Genomic DNA, 18670 nt, shown 5'->3' with positions numbered 1-18670 from the left:
ACTGACGTGATTTCTGTCTTTAGATTAGATCCTGACTGATGCATTCCCAATTCAGGAAAAGGTTTGGTTTTCACTTTTCAGTTATTAGGTATGAGAGAGTAAATCTATTAATTACTCTAAGAGGGCAAAGGAGGCAGGGGGAACAAATCTAATGATAAATCTATAGGGATAGAATATTGTATCCTGTTCATTACCATTAAAAATCATGCTCTTGAACATTATTAACAAGGGAAAATATATTTATGTGAAAAACAAAAGTTAAAAAATGTGCTTACAGAATGATACTAATGATGAAAGAAACATACATAAGGACAAACACCAAAATGTTAATGAGGCTTCTCTCTAGTGGTGGGATTTTATTTTATTTTCTTCTTCATGGTTTTATATGTATTTCCCAAATTTGTATAGTAATTGTTTTTATAAACGGGAAAAACAATTTTAAAAACCCAGGTAAGAAAACTGGGATCTGTAAGGGGCTTTCTGTATCAGCCAACTGTGGCTTGGGGAGGGGGGGTTGGGGGGGGGGGTCACAAAAAGATCACTCACTCAGGATCGTCCTGAAAGTCCTGGGGTTCTGCCAACTCATCATACTCTGCTGCGGCATCCTTGCCAGCTAAAACGAGCTCTTTGGGCGGCACCACCACCTGGAAAGAAACAGGCCTGCTTTAGAAGGAATCAGTGAGTCACAGGACATTCATTCAACGGAACACAGCAAAGCATGACATTGATCTAGACATGCAGAAGTCATCAGGAAGACTCAAGAAACATACAACTTCATATCACTCCTATAAAGTTGAAAAACATATGGTTTAAAAATACAGATATTTCTAGTAAAAACATAAGGACAAAACAGTTTAAGGGAGTGATCAAGTCAAGAGCGCGCTTCCTCTACTGTGCAATTTGAGTAGGAAGGACACGGGGGCTTTAACTGTGTCTTTAATGTTTTATTTCTTAAGGGAATGGAGATACATGGGTGTGTGCTATATTATCCTTTAAACTTTGCGTATATGTGAAACAGTTCATCAGTTTTTTTGTTTTTTTTTAAAAAAAAACCATAAAGAAACATTGGTTCCAACATAATATTTTCTGAAATGGGATGTTGGGTATGTTGATGGTCATGGAAAACAGTGAAGCATTCTTCAGACTCGTTCTTATGTTTTAACTAGTCCTCAGCTTTGCTATGTCCGATGTTAACAGACGACAGTATCACCCACAATTCTACTTATGGATATGAGCGTGGCTGGAGGAGTGTAAAGACAGATAGTGAATCCACAAGCTAGGCAGATACGCCAGGCACTTATTTCTGTCTTTATCCTCACTGAAACAGCTTCTCAGTGTTTTTTAAGGAGCGTGCCATCTCTCTGTGGAAGTAATGCTAATAAGTGAAATCACTAAAAAGCAAAAGGAAGAAAAAGGGGAAAAGAAATTTTCTACTAATAAACAGTATTAGAATAATAGCTAATTAAAGATATTGGCATCCTTTTTACTAATTTTTATTAGACTATCATGCTGGATTATGAGTCAGTAATAGTCTATAAAGAAAAGTTCTTGATCTAAAATTTCAAGTATTAGATGAATCACCAAGTAGCACAACATGGAAAGGCTACACTTCTTTCACTCAACTAACACCAAGAGTCAAAAGCCCCCATTTTAACATTTAGTTAGTGCTATGTATCCTCTATGTAAACAGAGGCCTCTGGAGGAGCTTACTGGATTTTAAAAGGTGCTATTTTCTGTGAGTCTTGAAGAATGAGTATGTATGTATTCGACTGAGATGTGAGCATGTATATCAGGGAAGTGGGAACAGGCAGGAAGCGTTCTAGATAGAATGAATAGCATAAGCAATTCTCCAGCATGAAAGTTCACACCCACTGGATCTGCTTGGGTCACAACCATTAATATGTATGATTCGGAGAATGCTGTATTTGGGGACCTGGGGGAAGATCATCCTAAATGAACAGACAGAGGCAAGGACATTGAGGAGCTCTTATGGTATGCCAAGGAATTTGAATTTCATCTCAAAGTCATAGGAATGGCAAATAATCAGCATGTCATGATCAAAATTCGATTTCAGAAAGAGCACCCGCAGCAAGACACCAGATGAACTGGAATGGAAGCAGGGGTGGACTGAAAACAGTGAGGTCAATTAGGAAGTTACAGTCACACTTTAGGTAAGAAACGATGCGTCCTTCATACAGGGCTGTGGGATTGTGTGTTTATAGATGAAGTAAAAAACTTAGGAGGTAGAATCAAAAGAACTTGATGGCTGCTTGGACGTGGAAATGAGAGACAGCGTGGGATCCCTGAAGCCAGGTCAAACGAGGCCACTCCAGGAAAAGTCAGGGGGAGTCAGGATGAGGCAAAATGCTCCTACCTTGGCAGTGCTATTGATATTATCAGGGTCCCCCTCATCGCACTCCAAGAGTGTCACATGGGTGAGGTTCTCCACTGGGTTAGTAAGAGTCAGGAGGACCTGGCTCTCCTGTGGAATAGGAAAGGCATCTCAGACATGTTCCATTACTGCCACCTGGGTCCGCCTTCTTAGCTGCTGTACCAAATATTTCACAAAACCTTCACCCTCCCTTCTCTATTACTCCTCCTGAGCGGAGTAACACCCACCTCTACCTCTACATCATAGCATGCTCAAAGTGCTCTCTGATCCCTATTCTATTACGTATAGGTTAGGTCATATACCCTCAGAAGTTGCTACTTCTCTAAGAAAATGGACAGATCCCATAGAGAGGGCCAGTTACTAGACCCAGAAATTCTGAGGAATGTACATCATCTAAATGGTTATTTAAAGTTTACAGTTCTTGCTCTACCCAGTCCTCCATTTAAGGACTAAAAAGAAGGGAGCCCTCATAAATAAAATATGGAATCATGGGCTAGTCGGATGTGTTAACATAGAAAAAAATGGCATGTCAAGACTGTAAAAGGCTTTTAAGATTTCTTGGAACCATAATTTGGCCTTGTTTGGTACTCTGTTGAGATTAGCAAAAAAATCTTTACAATGAACAGGAACTACATAAATGTCTTCATGGGCAGCACGAAAGTAAAGAACTAAAGAGGCTGCTGCAGAATATTCTATAATTCAGTAGGGGGCGTGTGTGGGAGGAAGGGCCATCCACAAGGGCCTCAAAGAAGTAGAGGCTGTGGTGAAGAAGAAATCTAACTGATTCCTGGTACTTGCTCCATAGGCACACATGGGACGGTGAGAAGAGCTAACGATGCCTGGGGGTCCAACATCTCCTTTCTCTTCCCCTCCCACAACTCCATCTCTATATAATGTGCAATTGCTCCTTCTGCATACGTCCCAAGATTCTACTGTCAAGAATCCCAGCTTAAAGATATTTAAAATCCCAATCTCTTTTATTCCAAACTTTCTTCCTTTCTATCTCTTGCTCACTGTGTCCATGCCAAATACACACAGCCATCCATCCACATGCACACAATGAGCTTTCTCTCCCTTTCTGTTACTTCAGCAAGTACTAACCTTCATGTAGCGAAGGTTGGGGATTGACATGATTCTCACTTCGGGGATGTAATTGCTGTGCATGAATAAAAAAAATGTACTAATGGTTACTGGAGTTTCTTAAATTATCATTTTTTTAAAAAGCTAGTGCACCAAAGAAAGATTTCTTCATGTTAATTAGAACATGGCAGAGAAAAAGAATTAGAATTGTATCATCACCACAATAAGAACTTAAGACATGAAACCAAACTGGTAACGAATTCTTTCTGAAATCTTATGTATACTTCTAGTTTAGAGCTTATTAAGTGTGTGTGTATCATGGAAGATTTTCCTTACATATTTATTAGATATATTTTTGAGATTTTATTAATTCATTTCTGTAAATCTAAAAGGCAACTGGTTATGAGACTCAAGATTGATTAAAGAATGCATTGTAGGGGTATAAAAACACTACTACATACTTTTATATAGTACTTAATATGTGCCAGGCAATGTTTTAAGCACTTTACAAATGTGAACTCATGTAATCTTCACTGCAACTGAATGAGATAGATATTATTATGATCCCCATTAGAAAGATGAAGACACTAGGGCTGGGAAGAGAAGTAACTAGCTGCTAAGTTGCCAGGATTAAAAGCCAGGCAGTCGGGCTCCATGGTCCTTGCTCTGAATCACTGTTACGCTGCCTCTCTAAGACCACAGACTATTGTACATGTGTGTGCTTGCTCTGGACTCAACACTGTCCAGGTTCAAACCCCAGCTTAGTGTTTATATACCATGGTACTTCTAAAGACCAGAGCAAAATATATACCTCTTTGTGTCTTCGTTTTCTCAACTGTAAAATGAGGATAATAATAATATCTGTATCTTGAGATTATTGTGAAGAATACATTAAATAGTAAGTGCTTGAACAAAGCACATATAAATGTTAGTAACTGCATATATTAACATGAGACAAAATCTATTGCAGAAACACTAAAAGTGGGTGGGAAAGCGTACCTTAGAGCTGAGGCAATAAGGTATTTCAACTTTAGATATTTTTCATGCCGGTCATCAGGGTTACCTTAATAACTCAATACAAATACAGGGCCCCACTGTCAAGGATTTGGATTGAGCAGGTCTGACTTGTAAGAGATCTGTATTAAGATTCCCAGGTGATTCTGCCATGTCAGGAAAAAAGCACTTTTTCTCAAAGCAAGCCTAAGAAATGAATACGAAATACAGCCTGCCATTCAGGGTTTTTGTAATGAGGGTAATTCTTAACTAAGAAAGGCACTGGTATCAGACTTCACATATACCATTTCTGTCGTTCTATTCCTTGCTAACCAGTCATGTATTAAATAAGAGTAGTTAGGAAGATAGAACATATTTCATGGTGATTTATAGTTATGTAGCATTTGCAAACATAATAGTTCATTTCCTCTTCTCAACAACCCTGAGAGGCAGGGCTGGTTATAATTCCTATTTCAGAGATGAGGGAAATAAGTTTAGACAAATAAAGTAAGTGGCAGACCCCATACCAGGCCTTTTTAATTCCTTCCTCCTAATTCACCGGACCAGCACTTCTCAACCTTTTGACTGCCAGTGACTTTTTAATTGCTGCATAATATTCTACAGCACTAGTGTGTCTCAATTTAATCAACTATTTCTTTGTTAATGATTAATCAGCTTGACATTGAACTTGTTTCCAGCTTTTGCCATGAAAATGTTGCCAGTACACATCCTTATTGTAAATGTATCTTTATTTTATTTTTTTTATTATTATTATTTTTTTTTAAGATTTTTTTTTTTTAATTGGGGAATTGGGGGGATGGGAGTAGTGCTGGGGAATTGGGGAAAGGGGAACAGACAAGTTGCTGTCGTTTTGTTCTTCATTCTAGTTGTGGAGGACGTTGCTTCACTGGCCCAAGTTGGCACCATCATTGCGCTCTTCTCTGGTGAGGCAGATCAGTCGCCGGCTTTTGGACGGCCGCTCACTGCGGCTGCTGGCCGCTCATGCTGGCTGCTGGCCACACGGTAGCCCATGGCAATGCACTGCCACAGGGACTGCAGCCCACGCCGTCACCGGCGACTCATGGCAGCCCAGCTCCAGGTTGAGCTGTTGTTCAGCATCTTAGCTGCAGAGGGCAGTGTCACTGGCCTCATATGTGGGATCCGAACCGGGGCCCTCTGGCATCCCAAGCGAGTTCTTAACCATCGCACCACTCGGCGGGCCCTAAATGTATCTTTAGATACGGCACTTTTGTTTCCATAAAATTAAGATTCCTGAGATAACATCGCTGGGTTAAAAGGCCTACATAATTTTGTCTTGATATTCCAGACCTCCTCAAAAAGACTAGCGATTCATATGCCTACAATCAATGTATGCAAATGTTTACCCACATCTTCACAAACACCATATGCTGTTTATTTTTTAAACTGTTCCTATCAAGTTTTAGCATCTTTTCATGTATTTATTGGCTATTTGAAATTCCTCTTCTGTGAGCTGTCTGTTCAAATTCTGTGCTCCTCTCAGCCTCCCTCCATTTTTATCTTAATATTTAAAAATGTGTACTTTAATAAGTATAAATTATATAAACAATTAGGTAAGCTTGTGGAGCTGACCAAGATACAAGATAAATTAGGAGATACAAGTGTCCATCTAATTTTCTGTATTTCTTTATATATATATATCTGTATATATATATATAATTTATTAAAGTTGTTTAAAGTTTTTCATGTATTATTTTGGAAGTCCTTTATTGTAAAGACTATTCTTTTGTCTGATGACAAACAGCAGCCACATCGTCAGTGATTATTCTGGACCTCCATCCATGTCACATTGGATAAATTCGATTTCTTTTTAAGACACTTTTTTCCTTCTGCACTTCTGAGGTAATGTTTTTATTATTTCTGCAGTGTCTGGTGGACTTTGATGCATCAGCCAATCTAGTGATTTACCTCCCTTAGGATGCTGTGAAACTGAGGAGCAGAAGGCAGTCCTGCTCATCTCAAAGCTTCTGATGCATTGGGTTTAGGGTCGTCTCTCCTGTCAGGGAACCTTATTAATGGAGTATGTGGCTTGAAGGACCCTGTTGGCAGATGCCATCTTGCTGCCCATCATGACCCCCAATTTTATCTTTCCAATTTGTGGGAATTCTGCATTCCAGGATATTAAGCTTTTATTTGTCATGGAGTGGCAAATATTCTTTCCTGCTCGTCTCAGGACTTTGTTGTTAATGTTTTTTACAACTCACATTTTATTTGCTAAGGTCAAAGCTGTCTATTTACCTTAATGGCTTCTGAGTTTCCTGCCTTATCCAGGAAGGGTCTCTCACCATAAATTCAAGGCAGTATTGTCCTAATTTTTCAAAGTATTATTCTTGTTCAATAGGTAATTTTCATATGCAAAATTCCCTTCTAGAGACAAGACCCAGTGAGTTAACACTAACTTAATCACTTTTATCCCACTTAATGAAGTGTTATTAGAACAGTTAAATACAACGAACTTTGTGACAGGGATCCTGTACTATACTTTATTATCTTTTACTTTAATTTTTAAAAAGATCATTCCTAAACTTAGGTACTTTATAATTTGTAATGAATGACTAGTAACTCTCCATCCAATAAACAACATACCACATCACCAACCAACCATACTGTCACTGTGTCCCTGATACTCACACACCCTGGATTTGCTTATAGATTTGCCTTAAATTTCATGACATATAATTCAAAACCTAAACACGAACAGAATAACAAGATTTTTCTGCTATAGTTTTTTTTTCCTTTTTTAAGCCAAGAGTAAGCACATTTTTCATTGAGAGAAAAAAAACCACAACCCTAAAAAACAGTAACCAAAAAGACAATCCCAAAATACTCACACAGCAACCAGCTGGATTTTGAATTTGATAGATGTTGGATTAAATTCTGGCTTGCTCAAATTATGTTCACATTTCTAGAAAGAAAAAAAAAACCCTGTATCAGGGGCAAACGAGAACACACTCTGTTAATCCACAGAGCTGTTAAACTCAGAACGACAGCATTTACTCAAGTTTTGTTTAATTTTGCTGCAAGACCACATATGTTTTGAAATTGTGCATACAGATAACCAAAATATACATATATAAAAAAAGGACTTTTGGATATAAGCAACCACACTATCAAATATTATACCTTTGCAGTGCTTCAAAACTACTGAAATAAAACACATCAACTGAGTACTTACTACGTATGCTGAACAATGTGGATTTTGCTTATTTTTCTTGTTTTCTTTTAAACTGATTTTTTTTGTTAGTCATTTTTATTTCTTCTCTAAGTAGCGTAAAAGGTATACATTCTTGCTTTAAGTGGATTTAAACATCATGTCAACTCTACGAGGTAGGTGTACGTACTATAACTATTATTGTCCCCATTTCACAGGTGATGAAAATGGGGCTCAGGAAGAGTAAGTAAGTAATCTGTGCAGCTTCACAGAGCCAGTAAGAACTGGGGCTGGAATTTAAATCCTAAGGAGTGTGATTCCAGATCTCATACTTTAAAAGAGAGCAATATTTATTTATTTATTTCTTGAATACTACACAAACCTGGTTAAAATTTTTTTTTTAACAATACAAAAAAGGTAGTGTAAAGATACCCATTTTAGCTGTCCCCTTGTTCTTTTCCCCAGAGCCAACCCGTTTCTCATGTGTTTTCTCACAGAGAGCGTAGATACATCATATTTCTTTTTCACAATAACACAAAAGGGAGCATTCTTTATACTCTTCTACCCTTTGTTTTTTAAGCTTAATCCATCTTGGAATTCCATACCAGCACACACACAGGTGCCTCTGCATCCCACTCTAACTTATTTAACAGACTCATATTGACTTTCTTCTATGACTACAAATAATGTCGCAATAGTATTCTCATACAAGAATCATTTCCCACTTGTAAATGTACCTGTAAGATAATTTCCTAAAAGTGGACCAACAGGTGAGTTAGTTCTTTTGATAGGTACTGTGAAGCTGCTAACTTTTGCCAATCTGGTAATTATGAAATGGCATCTGACTGTAGGTTTAATGTACATGTTCCCTGATTACTGTGTGAGTTTGAGTATCTTTCCTATTATTGAGTATTGGGATTTCCTCTGCTATGACCTGTATGTTAGTATCTACTGGTTATTTTTATACTGGGATTTTTCCTTACTGACCTGCTAAATTTCTTTACATACTGTGGACACTAATCCTTTGTTAACTACATGCCTTTCAAATTACTCTTCTAAGTTTATGGCCTATCTTTTCATTACTGTTTGGGTTTTCTTTGGAGTAGGGGTACAAGTTTTACTTTTAATGTGTCAAATATATAACTTTTTCCATTATAGTTTGTGCTTATTTGTCTTACTTATGGAATACTTCCTTACCCAAAAGTCATAAAAATATTCTCTTATATTTCCTTCTAGAAGTTTTGCTCTTCATATTTATTCTTTAAAGTTTTCTATGCTCTGGAAAGGACTTTTGGTATAGTGTGAGGTAGAGACCCAATTTTATATTTTTCATATAATGATTTGGCCTAGCAAAATTTAACAGCCTTTCTTTCCCCAATGATCTGTAATGCCATATTTAGTAAACTCCAGTTTCCTCACGTGCATGAGTCTGTTTTTGCTTTCGTTATTCTGTTCCAATAGTCTACTAACCTAGCATACGCATGTTTTCTTTTTGTTTACATATACATGTATTTTCCTTGCTTTCCCACGCAAAAACTTGTGTACCTGCTTGCAACCTGCTTTTTGCATTTAAAAACATATCCCATCTTAGTATATTCTTTTTTATAGGTTTATAGTACTCGTTATGTAGCTATACCCTAATCTCCGCTCATTTTGGTTTGCGCAGAGGTGTACCTTCGGGGTAGACTCCTAGAAGTGAGGTTGGTGGGTCAATAGGACATGTAGCTTATCTACTTTTGGTGGATCTTCTTGTATTGTCTTTCTCTGGTTTTAGTATTAGGGTAATGCTGGCCTCATACAATTAGTTAGGAAGTGTTCCCTCTACTTCTATCTGCTGAAAGACATTATAGAGAATTTGGTACAATTTCTTCCTTAAATGTTTGGTAGTATTTACCAGTGAACACATCTTGCCTGGTGCTTTCTGTTTTAGAAGGTTAATTAAATTTCTTTAATATATGTAAACCTATTCAGGTCGTCTATCTCTATCTCTTGTGTGAATTTTGGCAGATTGTGTCTTTTAAGAAAGTAGTCTGTTTCATCTAGGTTATCAGATTTGTGGCCATAGATTTGTTCATTGTATTCTTTTAGTATCCTTTTCATTTCCATGGGAACTGTAGTGATGTCCCCTCTTTCATTTCTGATAATTAGTAATTTATGTCCTCTCTTTTTTTCTTAGTTAGCCTGGATAGAGGTTTATTGATTTTACTGATCTTAAAAAAACAACAACAACCAGTTTTTGGTTTCATTGCTTTTCTCTGCTGATTTTGTTTCCAATTTCATTGATTTCTGCTCTGATTCTTATTTCTTCTTCTTACTGTGGATTTAATTTGCTCTTCTTTTTCTAGTTTCCTAAGGTGGACACTTACGTTACTGTCTTTTAGATCTTCTTTTCTAACATATGCATTCAATGATATAAATTTCCCTCTAAGCACTGCTTTCAATGCATCCCACAAATTTTGATAAGTTGGATTTTCATTTTCGTTTTTCAAAATATTTTAAAATTTCTGTTGAGATTTCTTCTTTGGCCCATGTGTCATTTAGAAGTGTTATTTAATCCACATATTTGGGGATTTTCCAGTTATCTTTCTGTTATTGATTCCTAGTTTAATTCCATTTTGATCTGAAAGCAGACACTGTATAATTTCTATTATTTTAAATTTGTTAAGGTGTTTTTTATAACCCAGAATGTAGTCTATCTTGTTTAATGTTCCATGTGAGCTTGAGAAAAATGTATACTTCTGCTATTGTAGGATAAAAGTCTATAGATGGCAATACTATTCAATGATTGACAGGTATAAATGAATCCGACTGTGTCCTGACTGAGTGTTTACTTGCTGGATCTGTTCACTTCTAAGAGAGGGGTACTGAAGCCTCCAACTAGATAGTGGATTGCCCTGTTTCGCCTTGCAGTTCTTCAGTTTTGCTGCATATAATGTGGTGCTCCACTGTTAGCACACACATGTTAAGAACAGTAGTTGACTTCTTGCACAATTGGCCCCTTTTTCATTATGTAATGCCCTTCTTTATCCCTGACAACCGTCCTTACTTTGAAATCTGATCAGTCTTAAATTAATATGGGTACTCTTGCTTTGAGTTTTGTGTTAGCACGGTCTATTTTTCTCCATTTACTTTAAATCTATGTCTTTGTATCTTAGTGGGCTTTTCCTTTCTTTTAAAAAAGGTTTTCCATTATAGAAATTTTCTAACATATGCAAAAATACAGAATAGTATTATAAATCCCAAGGTACCCTTCACCCCGCTTGAACAATTAGCAACAATGGCCAATCTTGTTTCATCTATATTCGCTTGCGCTCCTCATGCTTGATTATTTTGAAACAAATATCAGACATCATGTCATTTCATCCACAAATATTTTGGTATGTATCTCTGAATGATACAGTTATTTTCAAAAGTCACCATACTGTTATTATCCCTAAAAAATTCTTTTACTAGCATAAAAAATATAGTGTTTAAATTTCCCCCAAGGTTTTATAAATTTTTCTTTCCTTCTACGTTCTTTCCCTTATCCTTCCTTCCCTTCCTTTGGCCCCTTTCTTTCTTTCTTTCTTTCTTTCTATGTTTTGTTTGAATCAGGAACTAAAGTCTACACCGAGTCTGACATGCCTATTAAGTCTCTTCTACTCTAGGGCTGTGTTATTTCCTAATAGTAGCCACTAGTCACACGTGCTTATTTAAATAAATTACAACGAAAGACTCAGTTCCTCAGCTGCACTATCAATTTCAAGTGCTCAAGAGCCACGTGTGACTAGTGGCTGCCATGTTGGACTGTGAGGTAAAGAACATTTTCATTATCACGTGAAGTTCTGTTGAATAGGACTGATTTAAAGGGTTTCCTTTTTTTTCCTTCAATTTTTTTACTGAAGAAATTTTGTTCTTTCTTCTATAGATTCCCAGAGCCTGGATTTTGCTAATTTTTCTTCTTTCTTGCTTTTTTTTATTAATTCATTTTTATTATTTTTTATTGTGAAATACATTTTTTAGAATTAGTTTCAGCTGTACAACACAGTGCAATAGTTACACTTTTTACCCCTCGAGGTGACAACCCCCCTACCCCATCCTGCTTTCTTTTAAATTGCTCCTTTTTTACTAGTCCTTTCGGTTTCCTCTCTACTAGACTAATAGCTATATATTCTTTCATTATTCTTTTAGGGGTTAGTACTATGAACTTAAACTTCAGATACCTCAATTTCCACATCTAGGGTAAAACAGGGGTAAGTAACAACAGCACCTACCTCACAGAGTTATGAGGATTGAGTTTATCTTGAAAGCATTTAAAATAGTGCCTGGACAACTATACATTCTCTGTATTTACTACATTCCAGAGATTTTGATATTGGCCAGATATCAATCATGTTTACTTTGTTTGCTTTTCCCTGGTACAAAAGGCAACTCTATAGAATGCGATATTTACCCGGCAGCGCAGGGACCGTTTGATCAGAAGATGTTTGTGACGAGGATAGAGCTGAGAAGCACAGATTGGTTGGAAGTCAGGCTGTAAGAGGCGCTGCTGAAGGGTGGTCACTAGCACGAAAGGCAGAAACCAGGCTGAGTTTAGTGACTTGTTCAAAACCAGACACATATGAAATAATACATAAAACAGCACTGCTTTGTGAAGACTGTTCTTCAAAAATCCACCATATAGAAACTTCAAGTTAAATGATTACATCTGTTACATTTATTTTATTTTCTATATGATTCATTCTACTAACAACTATGCTGCTAAAAATCTCAAATCACAAAGTAACAAAGGTACAATTAGTTATAAAATATAAACAAAGTAGAATCATGTATAAAATTACCCTCTGTTAAATTTACTGATCTTGTATAATAATCGTCAGGTAGAGGTTCCACTTCATCTACAGCTTGAGCTGGCTCAATCTTTATCTCTTTTTGGTCCTCTCCTTCTTTAAGGCTAAAAGAGAAAATGCAGTCATTTCTCAAGGGTCCACCTTAGGTCTTTTCTAAGTATGAGAATCTTCTTCACCCTTGGCAATTATTTATTTAAAAATCACATTCCTTCAGTCTTCATTTTGATACCTGCTTTTTTTCTCAAAGACACTTAATATCCAAACTTACGAAAGTCCAGCAAGGGTACTGATGGTTGCACCAGCTCGTGGTCGCTGAAGCCTGGTCCCAAGACCATATTTGTCCTAAACAGAGTTCAGAAATTCCTATTAGACATCCCACCTTTATACATTCTGTTTATCAAAAGAAAGAATTTTGGGTGGGACAGCATGAGAAGCTTAGGGAAATAAGCAAAAAACAAACAGAACAAAAACAAGCTTCTTTTAGAAAGAGTAATTTGCAGGGTCACATCATATTCTTATAATAAAATCACCAAACATGGAGACTAAAACTACATTAATACAGTAAAATTTAAAATGTGTGTATGTGTGTGTTTTACTATCAATCTAAAAGTATCTATGCTACAGCTGAGACTAGAAGAACTATGTGGAGTGTCTAAGACACATGATGAATGTCTTCTTGGAACACCAGTGATCATCTGCTAACTTCTTTAGGGTTAGCAAGAATGGTAAAAGAGAACTTACCACTACATGAATAGTGTGTTGCTGTAGGCCCCAAATTAGCAGCAGGTTGCAACAGAGACAAAAAAAAATGCAGCATAAGATAGAAGCAAACTCATACAGCAGGCAGGTTATATGGGAAAGTTGGGAGAATAACTCATTTTGTTCACATTCTTTTCCTAAATACACTAGTGCATATGCTATTTGTACCATTGGACTATGTAGAAAAACTCAAGATTTCATTGAAATCTTTGCCTTTTATATGTTTTCCAAGTTTTAATGTTTTATTAAATTCTAAGCTAGATATTTTTAAATGGACCTTACCAATTTTTAGGGTTTCAATGGCTTAACTAATTCTCATGCAGAAGCAATACAAGTCATTTAACCTTTACGGGCCTGATTTCAACTGTAAAATGGGGATATACCATCTACTCCTCAGGATTACTGTGACGATTAAATAAATAATGTGTGTAAAGTGCTTAGCACAGGGCTTGACGTATCACTGCTATTCAATTACCGTTATTTATTAAATGCCAACCTGCACAGCTCCAAGCAAACACAGAGAAAACTGTTCTGTGAGAGCAAATAAAACTTGGGGGACAATAACAAAGAGCTCCAAATCCTAATCTCTTCCTTTTGATTGGTAGCATACAAACTAGACAATGACGTCCATCAATAATTCCTATCAAAAATTATATTTGCATGTATTACTATTTATTTAACCATATAAATACACTGTGTAAGTCAGTGGTTTCATGCTGGAGAAATATGGGAAGCTGACTCCCAAGTTTGATACCTAGAGCTTGGAAACCAGGATGTCAAGGGTGGGTTCCACGGTACTATGAATAAAATCTATCACTTGCCGACCTTCTTCTGACTTTCTGTAATATCTAAAAGCTTTAAGAGTTCTGTGGTGCCTATAAATAGTAGCCTTTTTGGAGAATAATCAGAAGAGAAAGGGGAGTGATGAAGAAATAAAACACAAATTTCCTTAAAACTCAAAGAACTCAAATAGAACTAATGATATGGCAAAAGCATCATTGCTTGACTTAAACATCTATAATTTAAGGAACTTTTCTCTGCTACCCACAACTTCAGGAATCTAGGGACAATGGCCACTTTCTAAAATGGTCAGTGTCCTTATGCCACACAGGTCCCAATCAATGAAGTACAAACTTCTTTTTGCACCAAGTCCTCACCGAGAAAGCCAAAGGCATATAATTTCTACGCCGTGCCAGTTTCTTGCGATCTCGCTCAACCTTCTCTTTCTGAGCAAGCTGCTGGTAATATTCAATCAGTTTGTTCATCTGTAAGAAATAAAAGACTTAGTATTTGTTTCACGAAAAAGCTAACAGGAAACATACAAAATTAATCAGCTACACTGACTAGACATATAATAAATATATAAGATGAATTATTAATATGGGCAAGTTTGCCCTCTTCTTCAAAATTTTTCTTCATTACATGATCTATTACAGAATTGAAATAGAACTTTTAAGTTCAACAACAGGTAGAAATGGGCAATGAAAAGACTTGAAAATTTCAGGCTCTTTTCACGCTTTTACTTCATTACTTATTTCCCTCATAACTGCTTCTATTTTTTCTGCATGGCCACAGGACCATCTATTTCTAAGAATGTGACATTTTATACTCTATTTTCTCCCCATTCCACTACACATTTTCATTCTTAAAACATATATATATTTTATATAAATATGTTTTTTAAATATTTTATTGGGGAATCGTGGAAGGGGAACAGTGTTGGGGAATCGTGGAAGGGAACAGACAAGTTGCTGTCCTTTTGTTCTTCAGTCTAGTTGTAGAGGCTATCGCTTCACTGGCCCACGTTGGTATTATCATTGCTCTCTTCCCAGGTGAGGCAGATGGGTCGCCGGCCACTGGATGGCCACTCACAGCGGCTCTTGGCACCTCACGCCAGCTGCCAGCCACTCACGGTAGCTTACGGCAGCCCACTGCAGCCCTACTGCAGCCTACGCCGTTGCCGGCGACTCACGACAGCTCAGCTCCAGGTCGAGCTGTTGTTCACCATCTTAGCTGTAGAGGGCACAGCATCACTGGCCCTAATGTGGGCCCTAATCTGAACCAGGGCCCTGCTGCTCAGAGCTGGCGTCCCAAGCCAGCTCATAACCAAGGCGCACTTGGCCAGCCCCTTAAGATATATTTTAATCATAAAAACAATATATACTAATTGTGAAAAGTTCAAACAATATACAAACATAAAAAATAAAAAGTGAAAAAAAAAAAAAAGTGAAACTTCTATCTCAAGTCCACCTTTCCCCTCATCAGAGGTATCCACTACTATACTTTAGTTATATTTGTTACTCACTTACAAACACAAGTATGATATATTTTGTATACATTTTAAAAACCCATGTATAGACATGAGGCTTTTATATGTATAAAAATAAACATAGTTTTTTTATAGTTCATATAAGAAACTTGTTATAACTTTTTTTTTACTGAAAGTATCATGAACTGTCCATCCAATCCAAAGAGATATACCTCAGGCCAGCCGAGTGGCATGCTGGTTAAGAGCTGGCTTGGGACGCCAGAGGGCCCCGGTTCGGATCCCACATATGAGGGCCAGTGACACTGCCCTCTACAGCTAAGATGCTGAACAACAGCTCAACCTGGAGCTGGGCTGCTGTGAGTCGCCAGCGATGGCGTAGGCTGCAGCCCCTTTGGCAGTGGGTTGCCATGGGCTACCGTGTGTAGCCAGCAGCCAGCATGAGCGAACAGCAGCTGCAGTGAGTGGCCGTCCAGAAGCCAGCGACTGATCTGCCTCGCCTGGGAAGAGCGCAATGATGGTGCCAACTTGGGCCAGTGAAGCAACGTCCTCCACAACTAGAATGAAGAACAAAAGGACAGCAACTTGTCTGTTTCCCTTTCCCCAATTCCCCAGCACTGTTCCCATCCCCCCAATTCCCCAATAAAAATCTTTAAAAAAAAAAAAGACAAATAGATATACCTCATTCTTTTTAAAGGCTGATCTTATTGCATTGTACAGATGTCCTATAAAGCACTTAACCATTTCCAATGATAGGACTTAAATCGTCTCCTGGTACCCACTCTTGTCCTCTCAATTCAGTAGCAATATTGTTTTAGAAACACTAATTTTATGCTTTTTGCTTAAAACCTTTAAAGGCTCCTCAAACTCCTTGACTTGGTCTACATGGTCCTGCAGTGTGACTGCAAATACTTCTCTCCAGTCAGCTAGTGCCGTGCTTCACCTCAGGAACAGTCACCGTGTCGACAACTTGCTTTGCTTCTTCCACTTACAAGCTCCTTGCATATGCTGTTCCGCTGCCCTGAGTTCTTTCCCTTCTGTGCCTGTTGTCCTCAAATCTTAGCAACATCCTCATATATGGACCTAACTAGTCAAAATTCCCCCTGAATGTTTACATGACACACTTACTCTCTTCACATTCCTTACAGCTTTTTTGTTTATCTGGGGTTGTTTTTTGTTTTCCCATTAGACTTAATCTCTATGACGGCAGGCACCATACATCCCTATTTTTCAGCATAGTCCATGGCACACAGTTAAGGGCTCAATAAATATTTGATGAATGAATATATATATTTTCGTGAATAAGTATTTCTGTTGTTCAGAGTCTAGTAAGTAGATACTGTTGAGAGCTTAAAAATCTGTACTAATTTACACTAACAATAGTATATGTAACACCATCATCCAGGATATAGTCAGTATTTCTTATTTTTGCTGATGTCATAAGTGGATAATTATAAACCGTTTAATTTGCAGCTTGATTGTACATACTTCAATAGTAATTATCTTTTTTTTTTTATTGGGGAATTGGGCAAGGGGAACAGTGTTAGGGAATTGGGGAAGGGGAACAGCCAAGTTGTTGTCCTTCAATCTTAGTTGTGGAGGGTACAGCTAGCTCAGCTCCAAGTCCAGTCTCCATCTGGCCACCTGTCTGGGGCTCAGGGCAGCTCAGCTCAAGGTGTCGTGTTCAATCTTAGTTGTGGGTGGGCATAGACCACCATCCCATGCGGGAGTTGAACCGGCAACCTTGTTAGGAGCACGTGCTCTCACCAGCTGAGCCATCCTGCCACCTGTTGCCAGCTCAGCAGCAGCTCAGCTTGGGCGCAGCTCACTGACCCAAGTGGGAATCGAACCAGCGACCCTGTTGCTCAGAGCTTGCACTTTTAGCCTACTGAGCTGCTCGGCTGGCCCTGTAATTATCTTTCTTATAGTCTAGTTCCAGGGGCAAAAAGAATCAGCTCTAATGTATACTACAAAGATCAGTTCACTATGAACCATCAAAGGATGTTCAAGTCATATTTCTATAAGCAACCACTACTGAGTCCTAGGGCATCTTCTCAATTAGTGGTGTTTCCAGGAGTTAACATGTCTGTATGTTAATGATACTTCCAAGGTATTTGAGAACAAATGGAACCTTAACTTAGTTGGTAGGTATGTGAAAAACAAAAACATATAGTTTCCTTTTTCCAATTCACAACTTGAGTATAGAATTAAAGCTACACCTAGGTTTCTCATTAACTTAACGGAAGAAACTACCACTGTGATTTAACGTCGCACAATGAGAAGAAGCACTTTCTATGTGTAACAAACACCAAAACACACACAACAGATTTCTAAGCATAGGCCACATCACTGATAAAATGCAGGCTCTTCAGTCTTTCTCTTTAACTTTGCTTGTTTCATTCACTCTCTGATGACCCTTCACTCACCCGCTGGGTGTGAGGATTTTCAGGTTCCTGCCAACCACCACTAGCTGCAAAACAGAAGAACAGCAAATAAGAATTTCAAAACTTGATAATTTTATTTTCACAAAAATTGGCCACCTGCAGGCCACAAAGTAAAACTTAAAAAACATAAAATCCCAGAACTTCCAAGAAAGAGTCCTAGAAATTACACAGACCGGAATGCTCAGAATAAAATTTTTTCTTTAAACATAATGATGATAATCACCATCACTACCACTACTGTAAAGCTTCTGTGCCAAGCACTTGAAATGTATTTCATTTCATTTTTTTCTCATAACTGTCGGAGGTAGGGTTATCAGTCTCATTTTACAAATGAGAAAATTGAGGATCAGAGAGCTAGATAATTTGCTCAAAGTCACTCAATTAAATTACTTGCCCAAAGCCAGGATCCAAACTCTGACTCCAGAGACGGCTCTTAACTGCAACACTGTGCAATTTCTATGTTTTATGACCCTGGTTTAGAGGACATTTTCTTATGTAAGAAATGAACAGCACAAATCATAAAATAATATTACAGAAAGCTGAAAATAAAACCATAATAAATACTTTCAACAAATGGTGCTACAACAATTGGATACCCACATACAAAAAAAAAAAGAACCTAGACCCTTACCTCAGAACACATACAAAACTTACCCTGAAATGAACAATGGACTTACCTGGAAGAGTTAAAACTATAATCTTTCTAGAAAAAAAAAA

The 18670-nt window shown here is 37.6% G+C and overlaps 1 protein-coding gene and 1 pseudogene across 2 annotated transcripts in view; both read right to left on the bottom strand.

Annotated features, from left to right (window-relative positions):
• The window catches only part of DCTN4 (dynactin subunit 4), a 41600-nt gene that overhangs the window by 13103 nt on the left and 9827 nt on the right, over nt 1-18670 (bottom strand). Inside the window, exons 4-13 of one of the 2 annotated variants that reach the window (XM_019633005.1) lie at nt 17936-17979; nt 14401-14508; nt 13226-13246; nt 12753-12826; nt 12476-12588; nt 12088-12197; nt 7336-7409; nt 3494-3548; nt 2375-2482; nt 547-644 (exon numbers count right to left, since the gene is read on the bottom strand). In XM_019633005.1, coding sequence (XP_019488550.1) covers nt 547-644; nt 2375-2482; nt 3494-3548; nt 7336-7409; nt 12088-12197; nt 12476-12588; nt 12753-12826; nt 13226-13246; nt 14401-14508; nt 17936-17979 — 805 coding nt within the window. The remainder of the gene's footprint in view (nt 1-546; nt 645-2374; nt 2483-3493; nt 3549-7335; nt 7410-12087; nt 12198-12475; nt 12589-12752; nt 12827-13225; nt 13247-14400; nt 14509-17935; nt 17980-18670) is intronic. The other variant, XM_019633006.1, reaches the window with a different exon arrangement.
• On the bottom strand, nt 5639-7322 carry LOC109376866 (28S ribosomal protein S36, mitochondrial pseudogene; annotated as a pseudogene).

This window comes from Hipposideros armiger, unplaced genomic scaffold, assembly GCF_001890085.2.
Source record: "Hipposideros armiger isolate ML-2016 unplaced genomic scaffold, ASM189008v1 scaffold_1225, whole genome shotgun sequence".
Classification (NCBI taxonomy): Eukaryota; Metazoa; Chordata; class Mammalia; order Chiroptera; family Hipposideridae; genus Hipposideros; species Hipposideros armiger.
The sequence above is the reverse complement of the archived record's forward strand: the minus strand, read 5'-3'. Positions and strand labels throughout refer to the sequence as shown.